This window comes from Oncorhynchus kisutch, linkage group LG12 (assembly GCF_002021735.2).
Source record: "Oncorhynchus kisutch isolate 150728-3 linkage group LG12, Okis_V2, whole genome shotgun sequence".
Taxonomy (NCBI): Eukaryota; Metazoa; Chordata; class Actinopteri; order Salmoniformes; family Salmonidae; genus Oncorhynchus; species Oncorhynchus kisutch.
The window spans coordinates 27,020,714-27,034,355 of NC_034185.2; the positions used below are offsets into that span (position 1 = coordinate 27,020,714).

General features: G+C 41.4%; 1 protein-coding gene across 3 annotated transcripts in view; it reads right to left on the minus strand.

Moving 5' to 3' along the window:
* cd2ap (CD2-associated protein) overlaps window positions 1-13,642 on the minus strand; it is a 75,170-nt gene that overhangs the window by 15,455 nt on the left and 46,073 nt on the right. For 2 of the 3 annotated variants that reach the window (XM_020496615.2, XM_020496616.2), the window contains exons 11-12: window positions 12,162-12,198; window positions 6,972-7,034 (exon numbers count right to left, since the gene is read on the minus strand). In XM_020496615.2, coding sequence (XP_020352204.1) covers window positions 6,972-7,034; window positions 12,162-12,198 — 100 coding nt within the window. The remainder of the gene's footprint in view (window positions 1-6,971; window positions 7,035-12,161; window positions 12,199-13,642) is intronic. The other variant, XM_020496617.2, reaches the window with a different exon arrangement.

The window sequence follows — 13,642 nt, forward strand, 5'->3', positions numbered from 1 at the left end:
TTTCTTTTAGCTAATCGAGGCCTAGAGAGAAGGGAAGTGTCACCGTGTCCCTGAAGTCATCCTTTGAACGGGGTTAGTGCCAGGGCGAAGGAAAGCTTTTCAGCCACCCTGAGGACTGCCAGTGACATCACTTCTGTAGCGTACAGTGAATGTGTGTAAGTGCAGCACTTCACGTTAATACCAAAGCGCCTTCGTGCATGAAATGGGCAAATGTGCAAGAAGCCCAGATGTAAGCCAAAAACAGACACATAATCTAGGCTAAAGGACTGCTAATAAAGGCCTGTCACAATGGATTGCCTGGAAGAAAAAACATGCAGTAGCCGTCCGCTCACTGTCACATTGTCCCTCCATTTACCCTGATGACATCATAACGCTACATGCAAATAATATTTTTAACTAGGCAAGTCAGTTAAGAACACATTCTTATTTACAATGACGGCCTACCCCGGCCAAACCCGGATGACGCTGGGCCAATAGTGAGCAGCCCTATGAGACTCAGCCTAAAACCCTGGAGCTACGATTGCTTTTTATATCTAAGGGAATTTTAGGATGAAACTAAAAGAACACTTACATTAAACTCATAAAAAGCTAAACACTTAGGCTAAATGTATATTTTTGTTAAATTACCTGACACTTTTATCCAGAGTTACTAAGTAAAAATAAAGTACAGGACATATAAATTAGAAGTGAATTGCTAAATATATACTGAACAAAAATAAACACAACATGCTACAATTTCAGAGTTTCAGTTCAAATAAGGAAATCAAATCAATTGAAATAAATTCATTAGGCCCTAATCTATGGATTTCACATGACTGGGAATACATAAATGCATCTGTTGGTCCCAGATACTGTACCTTAAAAAAAATGTAGGGGCTTGGATCAGAAAACCCGTCAAATTCTGGTGTGACCATCATTTGCCTCATGCAGCGCGACACAGCTTCACAGAGTTGATCAGGCTGTTGATTGTGGCCTGTAGAATGTTGTCCCACTGCTCTTCAATGGCTGTGCGAAGTTGCTGGATATGGGCGGGAAACTGGAACACGTCGATCCAGAGCATTCCAAACATGCTCAATGGGTGACATGTCTGGTAAGTCTGCAGGCGAGACATTTTCAGCTTCCAGGAAATGTGTACAGGTCCTTGCGACATTGGGCTGTGCATTATAATGCTGAAACATGAGGTGATGGTGGCGGATTATTGGCACAACAATGGGCCTCAGGATTTCATCACGATATCTCTGTGCATTCAAATTGCCATCGATAAAATGCAATTGTGTTCGTAGCTTATGCCTGCCCATACCATAACCCCACCATGGGGCACACTGTTCACGTTGACATCAGCAAACCATACATGTGTTCTGCGGTTGTGAGGCCGGTTGGAAGTACTACAGAATTCATTCTCTAAAAACACAGTTGGAGGCGGCTTATGGTAGAGAATTTCATTTCATTATCTGGTAACAGCTCTGGTGAACATTCCTGCAGTCAGCATGCCAAATGCGCACTCCCTTAAAACTTGAAACATCCATGGAATTATGTTGTGTGACAAAACTGCACATTTTAGAGAGGCCTTTATATCGTCCCCAGCACAAGGTGCACGTGTGTAATGATCATGCTGTTTAAAATCAGCTTCTAGATATGCCACAACTTGGCAAAGAAGAAATGCTCACTGACAGGGATGTAAAACAAATTTGTGCACAAATGTTTGAGTATTGGACTATGCACGTTTTGGGATATTTTATTTCAGCTCATGAAACATGGGACCAAAATGTTATAGGTTGCGTTTATATTTTTGTTTAGTTTATATTAGGCTTCTGGTTTCCTGGACTCACATAATGTGCCGTTAGCACGGAAGTCCAACATGATTCAAGCCTGTCTCGAGGTTGAGATACATCTGCACACACAAGCTGATAGTTCCGGAACTAATTCATTGATATCACCTTAACCCCGTGAGCTATGACATTTTCCTATTGATGGGTACTTAAACACTGCATGACTGATTATAACACTAAGTACTCAAATACAATGACATTTTATGTAACTTGTATTTGTCACATGCTTCGTAAACAACAGGTGTAGATTAACAGAGAAATGCTTACTTAGGGCACATCCAACAAAGCAGAGAGAAAGAAAAGAGACATAATAGAAAAATAATGATACAAGGAATAAATACACAATGAGTAATGATAACTTGGCTAAAAACACAGGGTACCAGTACTGAGTCGATGTGCAGGGGTATGAAGTAATTGGAGGTAGACATGTACAATATTAGGTTGGGATAAAGTAACTAGGCAACAGGATAGATAATAAACAGTAAGAGCAATGCAGATAGTTAACCAATAGCTACTAGAACTAAATGTTTAGCGGCCTTATGGCGTGGGGATAGAAGCTGTGCATGGTCTTGTTGGTTCCAGACTTTAATTGGCTAAATAAAATAAAAACTTTAAATTGGCAAAATGAATGTTACTGTGTGAATTTAATTGCCATGTTTGGATTGTTTCAAGAGTTCAGAAAGAGTTGTTGAATGTTGATATGTTTCATTGTACAGCAAGTGCTACGGGTTTAGTGATACAGAGAAATTGTTTTATTCTGTTCGTCGGAAGGCGGATAGTTCAAAGAGAGGTGTTCTTACTGTATCATACAGTGTTGAGGTGTGGTGATTAGATTAGAGAATGCGTGTGACGTTTAATGACTTTGTTTGAATGTTTTTGGTCATGCAAAGTGATGTTAATTAGACGATGGGAGATACTGGGATTTGGCGCTTTTGGAAGAATAAATGCTGGGTTTAAACATCAGGAGAACGGTTTACCAATGACGCTATGATCGTTTGTATGTCATACAGGTGAAATAGTTTTTTCTTCTTGTTACAGTGAAGATTTCTGGTATATACTTTTTTATTTATTGTATTCCTATTGTGTAACTGTAAAACATCGGATTACTTTTAAATGGCTACGAACTGTAGTCCTCACATTTGAATAATATTTCTTGAATTATTTGGTGAAATGTATAATGGTACATTTAATTCACAATTTACATAGCATATATGCTTGGTCTCTAACTGTGCATCTCTGAGCTAAGGTTTACTCAATAATTGAATGCGGAGACATCGATTGCAAGATATTAGCTCCTTGTTGCTTGGCCTCTTAATTGCAAAACGGTAAACCTAGACACGTACATCTTATAGTATTCCGAGTGGCGGCGCACGGCTAGCAACCTTGGCTATACCCACTGGATACGATTATGGACCTAAAGCAGTCACAGGATAATGGAGTCAGATTGATGTGTAGTTTATTATTACTATATTCAAACTAAATGTTTGGATAATTTCCATGCACCTACATAATAGTGACTCGTCCAATTGATTGGGGATGCTCTATATCACACTACAGAAATAGTGTGGTCTACATCTTATCATGAGTTATTATAACTCAGGTGAGCAGAAACTCGAGAATTCCTTAACATCTGATGGAAGTTTGCTTGTCCACAAAAATGATGGAAGTAATATTGAATCACGATTGATTCACAATTGATTGATTCACCATTGAATTACGTAAAAGTGTTGCAGAGACGGAGTATACAAAAAGGGCCTGAAAACAAAAACACACACACACACAAAAGTAAGTCAGAAGACAGGCCTGTGATATGTCTTTAGCAGATAGATCCACCTCCTTGTTTCTTATAATAAGTGACTAATTACAGAGACAACTTAATCACCATGTTAACGGCACACTCACAACAAACACTTTGTCCAACCTTACGTCTGACAATTGTTAACAACCTCTCCAGCCTTCTTACGCAAATCAGTGTTCCCCTTCGCTTCCCCTCTCTCAAATCATAGATTAGGCCCAATCGAGTTGACTTATTTGATTAGTTCCCTGGCATTAGTGTGTTAACTGTAAACATGAACATCCCAGAGACGTTGGTCAGGAAGCTGACTGCCTGTTCATAAAACATGCTGAAAAAGTAGCACATTGCTGTCGAGCAACAGCGTCTCAAGTGACACAATTCACATTAAAACACCAGACAATGGGCTGCAGCTGACTGTTCTGAAACCAACAGGGATTATGGCTGGGCGATATGTCCTAAAAATCACATCATGAGTCTTTTCAAATTTATGGGCAATTCACAAAATCTATCTAGATTTTTTTTAAACGTTCTCTCTAAATATGCTCAGTTGCACAATTAAAAGGTAAAAACAACAACATTTGTTACAATTTTAACCAGAAATATGCACAATGCACATCCACTAAATGACCAACATCTGGTAGCAGGCAATTTAGGCAATTTAGAAAACAAGCCCACCTGGTAGTGAGTAACCAGCTAATCGTTATATTTAAAGTCTGCCCACTAGGATCTATTTGCTTGCTAACAATGAATACACCCTCCTGTCAGTCTCCAACTGTTTGAACAATAGTCTGTTGACTTTGTTAAGATGTTGAAATCAGCGGCCTACCTGGATAAGGTGCTTATTTCTCAGAATGAGAACAAGTTGCCAATTCCTTATACACACACACACACACACACACACATTTATATGCTCATTGTACATTTATAAAACAGCCTACTTCGGAAAGTATTCAGACCCCTTTACTTTTTCCACATTTTGTTACGTTATAGTCTTATTCTAAAATGGATTAAATAAATAAATACAAATCCTCAGCAACCTACACAAAATACCCCATAATGACAAAGTGAAAACAGGTTAGGAAATTTCTGCAAATGTAATAAAAATAAATACATTGAAATGCCTTATTTACATAAGTATTCAGATCCTTTGCTATGAGACGTGAAATGCAGCTCAGATGCATCCTGTTTCCATTGATCATCCTTGATGTTTCCAACTTTATTGGAGGCCACCTGTGGTAAATTCAATTGATTGGACAAAAGACACCTAAAGACTCTCAGACCATGAGAAACAAGATTCTCTGGTCAGATGAAAGCAAGATTGAAATCTTTGGCCTGAATGCCAAGCGTCACACACCTGGAGGAAACCTGGCACCATCCCTACTGTGAAGCATGGAGGTGGCAGCATCATGCTGTGGGGATATTTTTCAAAGGCAGGGACTGGGAGACTAGTCAGGATTGAGGCAAAGATGAACGGAGCAAAGTACAGAGCGATCCTTGATGAAAACCTGCTCCAGAGTTCTAAGGACCTCAGACTGGGGAGAAGGTTCACCTACCGACAGGACAACGACCCTAATCACACAGCCAAGACAATGTAGGAGTGGCTTCGGGACAAGTCTCTGAATGTCCTTGAGTGGCCCAGCCAGACCCAGACTTGAACCCAATCGAACATCTCTGGAGACCTCAAAATAGCTCTGCAGCGACGCTCCCCATCTAACCTGACAGAAGTTGACAGGATCTGCAGAGAATGGGAGAAACTCAAATACAGGTGCCAAGCTTGTAGCATCATACCCAAGAAGACTCGATGCTGTAATTGCTGCCAAAGGTGCTTCAACAAAGTACTAAGTAAAGGGTCTGAATATTTCAGTTAAATTAGCAAAAACACATTTTGCTTTATCATTATGGGGTATTGTGTGTAGATTGATGAGGATTATTTAAAAAAATGAATAAGGCTGTAACGTAACAAAATGTGTAAAAAGTCAAGGGGTCTGAATACTTTCCAAAGGCACTGTAAGACAGTGGATAAAATGCTGCTAGCGGTATGTGGTACCGCAATGCTGTGCACGACAGAAACTGAACAAACATTTTCGACAATGTTATTCATTGATACTCTTGTCTTAGTAGGGTCTGCTCTGTTTCAAATTTTGGGAGTCGATACATAAAAAGGGTATCATCACAAAAGGTTAAGTTCTCCTCTATCACAGAAAAAATAATGTCTCAATGCGTTTCGTTGTCCATACGACCGATTATGTTGGACCAAACCTCAAATGTAAATAGCAAGTTGAAGTTGCTTGTTGTCAGAGAGGAAGACGATCTTTCGTCTTTGTTGCGAGTGGCAGGGGGTGGGGCTTGATCTCTGAGTGGGAAGGTGCGCAGTGCACACAGAACAGAAGGAGCGAAGGAGACAGGATCACACACCTCCAAAGAGATGCATAATGTCTCCTAATCATAGAATTTCTATAGGATCAATTATTAAAACCATCCATATTATGTGAAGTAGAGGCCAAAGTGCTCTCAAATTTCTGATTGCAATTCACTGTACATCTGATTGTCCAATAACTGTGTAAACCACATCTTAATAAAGAGAAGGCTGAAGAGGACACGAGTGTTGTTTATATCCAAGACGACACAACATGTGAAGTGAAAAGATGAGACTGTTCTCCTCTAATAGCCTGTGGTAGGATATTCTATGGTCAGGTAGGCATTGCAGGACTGGTGCAGGACTGGTGCAGGACTGGTGCAGGACTGGTGCAGCTGCTGCTCACTGACTAAGTGAGGGGACCAAAAGGATATTTGCATCATCATTTCCCTACAAGTGGATCAACTGTCAACACAAACACTTCTCTTGATCTGTACAGACAGGTGTCTGTCTTGAGTCTAGACCCTTGGGATCAGCTTTAGTGAGCATATACAGTTAGTTAGTCATGAAGTTATTCGTGTGATTTTAAGAGGGGCCCAAACACAAAGGCAAATGTCAAAATTACAGCTTACATCTTCCGGGTGCAAATGCTCAAGCCAGAGCAAACTCTTCATTGGTGTGAGACTTAAGACTCATTTATACTATACGGAGACTAAAGGTTCGGCACATAGTAGCGTCGCTTTTTCGTAACTACACACACAACCACACCAGGGCCAGGTTGTGTAGTAACACTAATATAAAAATGTATGTGATATCTGAGAGAATGTGACCGGTGTGAGCCTATTGACCTCCTCTGGAGAGCCACGTCCCTTGGAGCTGATTGGAAGGTGGGAAGTGTTGGCAGCACCCAGAGAGGAGATGGGAAAGGTTTCTCATCCCTTAATGGGAAAGGGCAGGTAGGTGGAAGGATGGGGAAGAGGGCGAACTTTACCTCGGTCCTCAGGATGCGGATGCAGGGGCTTCTTGTCAGCCAACGGGACCTCGGGTTTGCGAGCTGAAAAGATAAACATGTTCCTGTCGGTTAATAATGTCCCCCTCTCTTTACAATCGCTCTACGAGTCTATGAGGACAGCCACAGAGCAAACTGAACAGACATTCTGCAAGCAGGAGGAGGATGTGAGACACTCAAGTGTTTCCTGTGCAGACTAAAAGGGAGAGTACAGAAATCTTTGCAGTGCTCTGCAAGCACCTGAAACTTCAGATGTTTCCTAGATAGGAGGCGTTCTTGCAATAAGTATTAACACCATTTGGAAACATGAACCTAAAAGAAGAGAAAACTCTGATTTTTTCCAATCAACACAGGGACACATCAATGATGTCACTCTCGCTGCTGGTAATTCTTTGATCCACCTCTAAGCAGACGACACCATTATGTATACCGCTGGCCCTTCTTTGGACACTGTGTTAACTAACCTCCAGACGAGCTTCTATGCCATACAACTCTCCTTCTGTGGCATCTGACTCCTCTTAAATGCAAGTAAAATTAAATGCATGATCTTCAACCGTTGCTGCCCGCACCTGCCTGCCCGCCCATCCAGCATCACTACTCTGGACGGTTCTAACTTAAAATATGTGGACAACTGCAAATACCTATGTGTCTGGTTAGACTGTAAACTCTCCTTCCAGACTCACATTAAAACATCTCCGATCCACTAATTAAATCTAGAAACAGCTTCCTATTTCACAACAAAGCATCCTTCACTCATGCTGACAAACATACCCTCGTAAAACTGACCATCCTACCGATCCTAGACTTCGGCGATGTCATTTACAAAATAGCCTCCAACACTCTACTCAACAAATTGGATGCAGTCTATCACAGTGCCATCCGTTTTGTCACCAAAGCCCCATATACTACACACCACTGCGACCTGTATGCTCTCGTTGGCTGGCCCTCGCTTCATATTCGTTGCCAAACCCACTGGCTCCAGGTCATCTACAAGTCTCTGCTCGGTAAAGCCCAGCTCACTGGTCACCATAGCAGCACCCACCTGTAGCATGTGCTCCAGCAGGTATATCTCACTGGTCACCCGCAAGGCCAATTCCTCCTTTCGCAGCCTTTCCTTACAGTTCTCTGCTGCCAATGACTGGAACGAACTGCAAAAATCTCTGAAGCTGGAGACTCTTACCTCACTCACTAGCTTTAAGCACCAACTGTAAGAGCAGCTCACAGATCACTGCACCCTGTACATAGCCCATCTGTAAATAGCCCATCCAACTACCTCATCCCCCATACTGTTATTTATTTTGCTCCTTTGCACCCCAGTATCTCTACTTGCACACTCATCTTCTGCACATCTATCACTCCAGTGTTTAATTGCTATATTGTAATGACTTTGCCACCATGGCCTATGTATTGCCTTTACTCTCTTATCCTACCTCATTTGCACATGCTGTATATAGATTTTTCTACTGTATTATTGATTGTTTGTTTATTCTTTGTGTTGTTGTTGTTGTGTGTCGAACTGCTTTGCTTTATCTTGGCCAGGTCGCAGTTGCAAATGAGAACTTGTTCTCAACTAGCCAACCTGGTTAAACACATTTTTTAAATTAAAATAAAGACAGATATCTAGGTGAAAGGTGCTTGATAGAATAGCCAAGTCAAGCTACACACACACACACACACACACACACACACACACACACACACACACACACACACAATACTTCATAATGACAAAGCAAAAACAGGCTGAGAAATGTTTGTTAATTTATAATTTAGGCAGCAATTACAGCATTGAATCTTCTTGGGTATGACACTACAAGCTTGCCACATCTGTATTTGTGAAGTTTCTCCCATTCTTCTCTGCAGATCCTGTCAAGATCTGCCATGTTGGCTGGGCAGCTATTTTGAGGTCTCTCCAGAGATGCTCGATTGGGTTCAAGTCCAGGCTCTGGCTGGGCCACTCAAGAACATTCAGAGACTTGTCCTGAAGCCACTCCTGCATTGTCTTGGCTGTGTGCTTAGGGTTGTTGTCCTGTTGGAAGGTGAACCATCGCCCCAGTCTGAGGTCCTGAGAACTCTGGAGCAGGTTTTCATCAAGGATCTTCGTACTTTGCTCCGTTCATCTTTGTCTCGATCCTGGCCAGTCTCCCAGTCCCTGCAGTTGAAAAACATCCCCACAGCATGATGCTGCCACCACCATGCTTCACCGTAGGGATGGTGCCAGGTTTCCTCCAGACGTGACGCTTGGAATTCAGGTCAAAGAGATCAATCTTGGTTTCATCAGACCAGAGAATCTTGTTCTCATGGTCTGAAAGTCTTTAGGTGTCTTTTGGCAAACTCCAAGGGGGCTGTCATTTGCCTTTTAGTAAGGATAGCTTCCGTCTGGCCACTCTACCATAAAAGGCCTGACTGGAGGAGTGCTGCAGAGATGGTTGTCCTTCTGGAAGGTTCTCCCATCTCCACAGAGGAACTCTGTCAGAGTGACCATCAGGTTCTTGGTCACCTCCGTGACCAAGGCCCTTCTCCCCCGATTGCTCTAGGATGAGTTTTGGTGGTTCCAAACATCTTCCATGTAAGAATGATGGAAGCCACTGTGTTCTTGGGGACCTTCAATGCTGCAGAAATCTTTTGTTTTTAACCCATCCCCAGATCTGTGCCTCGACACAATCCTGTCTCGGAGTTCTAAGGACAATTCCTTTGACCTCACAGCTTGGTTTTTGCTCTGACATGCACTGTCAACTGTGGGACCTTATATAGACAGGTGTGCCCCTTTCCAAATCATGCCCAATGAATTGAATTTACCACAGGTGGACTCCAATCAAGTTGTAGAAACATCTCAAGGATGATCAATGGAAACAGGATGCACTCAAGCTCAATTTCAAGTCTAATAGCAAAGGAGCTGAATACTTATGTAAATAAGGCATTTGTTTTTATTTATTTTTAATTAGCAAACATTTCTAAAAACCAGTTTTTACTTTGTTATTATGGGGTAGTGTGTAGATTGCTGAGGATTTGTTTCTATTCAATCAATTTAAGAATAAGGCTGTAAAAAAAATGAAGGCCCCATGAAATGGGTCTTCACTTTTGAATGGTTTGGGCTAGAGACAAGTGGTTTTCAGCATTGTAATAGTGCAACCACAGACACAAAGCAATGCTCCGTTTGTTTCTATGGCAGAGGCTAGAGCTAAGCCTAAATCAGACTTGCCTGCGCCAATGGTTCTCAGAGACTAAGTAAAATGATAAAATAACTGGTCTTGTGATGCGCACCCCTTTAATAAAGATGCACCCCTTTTCAATTTTAATTTAAAATGACCCAAATCTAATACCCAAATCTAAGTGCCTGTAGCTCAGGACATGCATATTAATGATTTAAATTTGAAAGGAAACACTTTGAAGTCTGTGGAAATGTGAATTTAAATGTAGGAGTATATAAAACATTAGATCTGGTAAAAGATGCGTTTTTTTGTACCATCATCTTTGAAATGCAAGAGAAAGGCCATAATGAATTATTCTAGCATAGGCGCAATTAAGACTCTGGCCACTAGATGGCAGCAGTGTATGTGCAACGTTTTAGACAGATCCAATGGACTATTGCATAACTATTCAAAATGTTGTATCAAGACTGCCCAAATGTGCCCAATAGGTTTATTCATACATTTTAAAGTTCATAATTGTGCCCTCTCCTCAAACAATAGCATGGTATTCTTTCACTGTAGTTGCTACTGTAAATTAGACAGTAGAGTTAGATTAACAAGAATTTAAGCTTTCTGCCCATATCAGATACGTCTATGTCCTGGGACTTTGTTTCTTACAAGCTCATGCTAATCACATTAGCTCAACCGTCCCGAGGTCGGGACACCGATCCTGTATTAAACTATACAAATTTTACATCAGCATGAGCGCACCGGACTTGAAACAACGACACAGATGTTACCATGCTCCCAAATCAAAATGACATGTTAATTCCACAGGTCATGTTTTTTTTAAGTGAGTGTTACATTTGTTAAAATCAAGATTAGGAAAAGTTTTGCGGCACACCTGATTGAAAACCACCGCTCTAGAGATGTAGATCTATGGCAAAGTTAAGATCTGGAATAGTGGGTTTTATCACATTAACAGCCGGGATGAGGGCCCTAGAAGTCTGCTACATGAGACTACAGTGGGCCATTAGACAGGAGTCAAAGGCTCCTAAATATCTACATGCGTCATGTCTCTGTTCGCCTTAGAAGACAATCAAGGATTCAGATCTGGACTGAATTTACAATATGGTACAAGACAAAGTTGGGGAATTCATAGATGTTTATTTTCCCTGAATCCCAAACCCCTCGGGGTCAAAGTGCAACACAGCCCTCTCAGTTCAAGGCAGGAAGTGCATTAATTAATAACGTGACAATTTAGCCCCCCCCCCCCCCCCCCTCCCGGAGCTTCACAGCTATCGCCATCACCACTTCTGAGAAAATCGTTCCAATCTATAAATCATTTTGAGCAAGCGAGGAAGCGATTAGAACACGCCACCTCTCCATCGCATTCTTTCTGGCCATTACCCCCAAGACCGGCTGCCTTGTCAACCAAACCGATGGAGACGTGAACGACTAATTACAATCATGATCACCTCTGGAGCATTCATAACTAGAGATTATGATATTAGGTGCATTGTGCACCGATAGACAAGCAGAGGCACGTTTGTGTTCTTCTGCCCATATTGATTGATAATGTACTAACACTCGGCAAGAGACGACACCAGTGGGGAAGTTTGAAAACGTAGTGAAGAGTCGCATGCAAAACCACAGGTTCCTGCTTCTTGGAAACAAACACTGAGAGACAAGAAGTTATCCACTGCCTGCCTCTCTGTTAATTGATAGTGATCTACTTTTACCAAGGGCGCAACTTTGTTTAAGAAGTGTGGGGGGACATTATTATTATTTTTAATCCAGTCGGATAAACACTACAAACTGCTTACCCGACCGCTTGGAGGTGTCTGCATGGTCCTAAAGCACACCCATACCTCGTTGTGTGTCACTTTCCAATTATAAAAACTGGGGGGGCAAAAATGCCATTTCAGAAAGTTACGCCCCTGACTTTTACAATCGTTGACATGATCATCTAAAAAAAAAAAAAAAAAAAAAAAAAAAAGAGGTTGACGACAGTCACATGTTCATTATAAGCAGGCCTTACCTATGCTTTTTGATGGTGGGGGTGGCTTCTTGGGTCTCTGAAAAACAGAAATAGGTCAATGTGACATAGAGGACTTCTCATTCAGCTACATTAGCACTCGTTAGTTTAAATATCATCAGACTCCCAGCAGATGCACCATGATGGCCAACAAGAAGCGAGTGAAAGAGCACTTTAATGCTCCACTGTATTCGGTTTAACATTCAGGGAATATGTTCAAAATGACAGTACGTAGTGAGGTAACAAGTCAAGCCACTTTCTAAAGAAAAGCAACCCAAAATACCTGGAGTTGCACAAGCTGACAAGTCATAATGCACTGACAGGACAATAATAAGGACAGCCAATAGGCTTATTTAAGCATAGAGAAAAATGTTTTATTAAGACGTGGGAGAGTCTCTGCATCTAGCTACTTGAATAGGCGCAAAGAAAGGTGCCCTGGGTTTAACGGTTTGTTCAAGGGGACAATGTGTTCATGTTTTTTCAGTGATCCAACTACATTTCTTTACTTTGGCTCAGGTGCATCACGTTTAAGAAAGAAGAATGTCAGGGTCGATTCAATCATTGTTGGTTCTTGTTCATCAGTTTCTTAAAATTCTTCCTAATTCATGTTATTCCTTTCTGCCTGGCTTCTGTAATACATACAAACATGTTTCGACATTATTCTTACCTGATACATCTCCAATTTAAAACAGTATATCAATCGAAACACAAGGCTTCAAGTGCCACAGATGCAGATAACACTGCAGCTGTTCCATGTAGTCAGCCTGAGCAACGCACTGTGCCGAATCACTGATCTACAAAACAACTAACACTTTGTGTGTGCGAGTACGGAGGGCTGAGGAGTGACACCAGACCTCTAATGCTGCTGAGGCAAGAGCATCAGTCAGAAGAGAAGCACGTGCTCCAAATGAAAATAACAAGCAATTCATTTTCCGTTCTACAATGATCTTAAAGTCGAGATCTGCGAAGGTGAAACAACGCCACCTGGTCTCCCCAGGCTCATGCATTTATTGGTTTTCCTTTTGAAAAGGAGATGAGTGTCCAGCCAAGAATAATCAAATAATCGTAGCACATCCTCTGCTGTTCTATTTGCTCTGCTTTGTTGTTTGATGACAACTTCCATGGCAACTGTCCTTATAAAGGATATATCTGAGAGCCAAACTGTGGTAGCTACCACCAGTATCTAATCTGAGAGCTATAATTGATTTGTTTTACATGCTGTGGTCACGAGGGCCCGGAGCAGGAAGAATCACAGGGAGTGTGGGACTTTACATTTTCTGTACATTAAAAAGAGTGTGAAACTGGGAAAATATTTAAATAATACAAACAATCTTCACTCTATCAACAGCATCAATGGAACACCTACTTGGGGTGTTAAAAGCTCAGTCGTTAGGTTAAAAGCACAGGGATGGAGGGAAAATCAATACAGAAGAGTATCACAATATTACATTGATTCTATGAGTAACATTTTTTTTGCTAGGTAG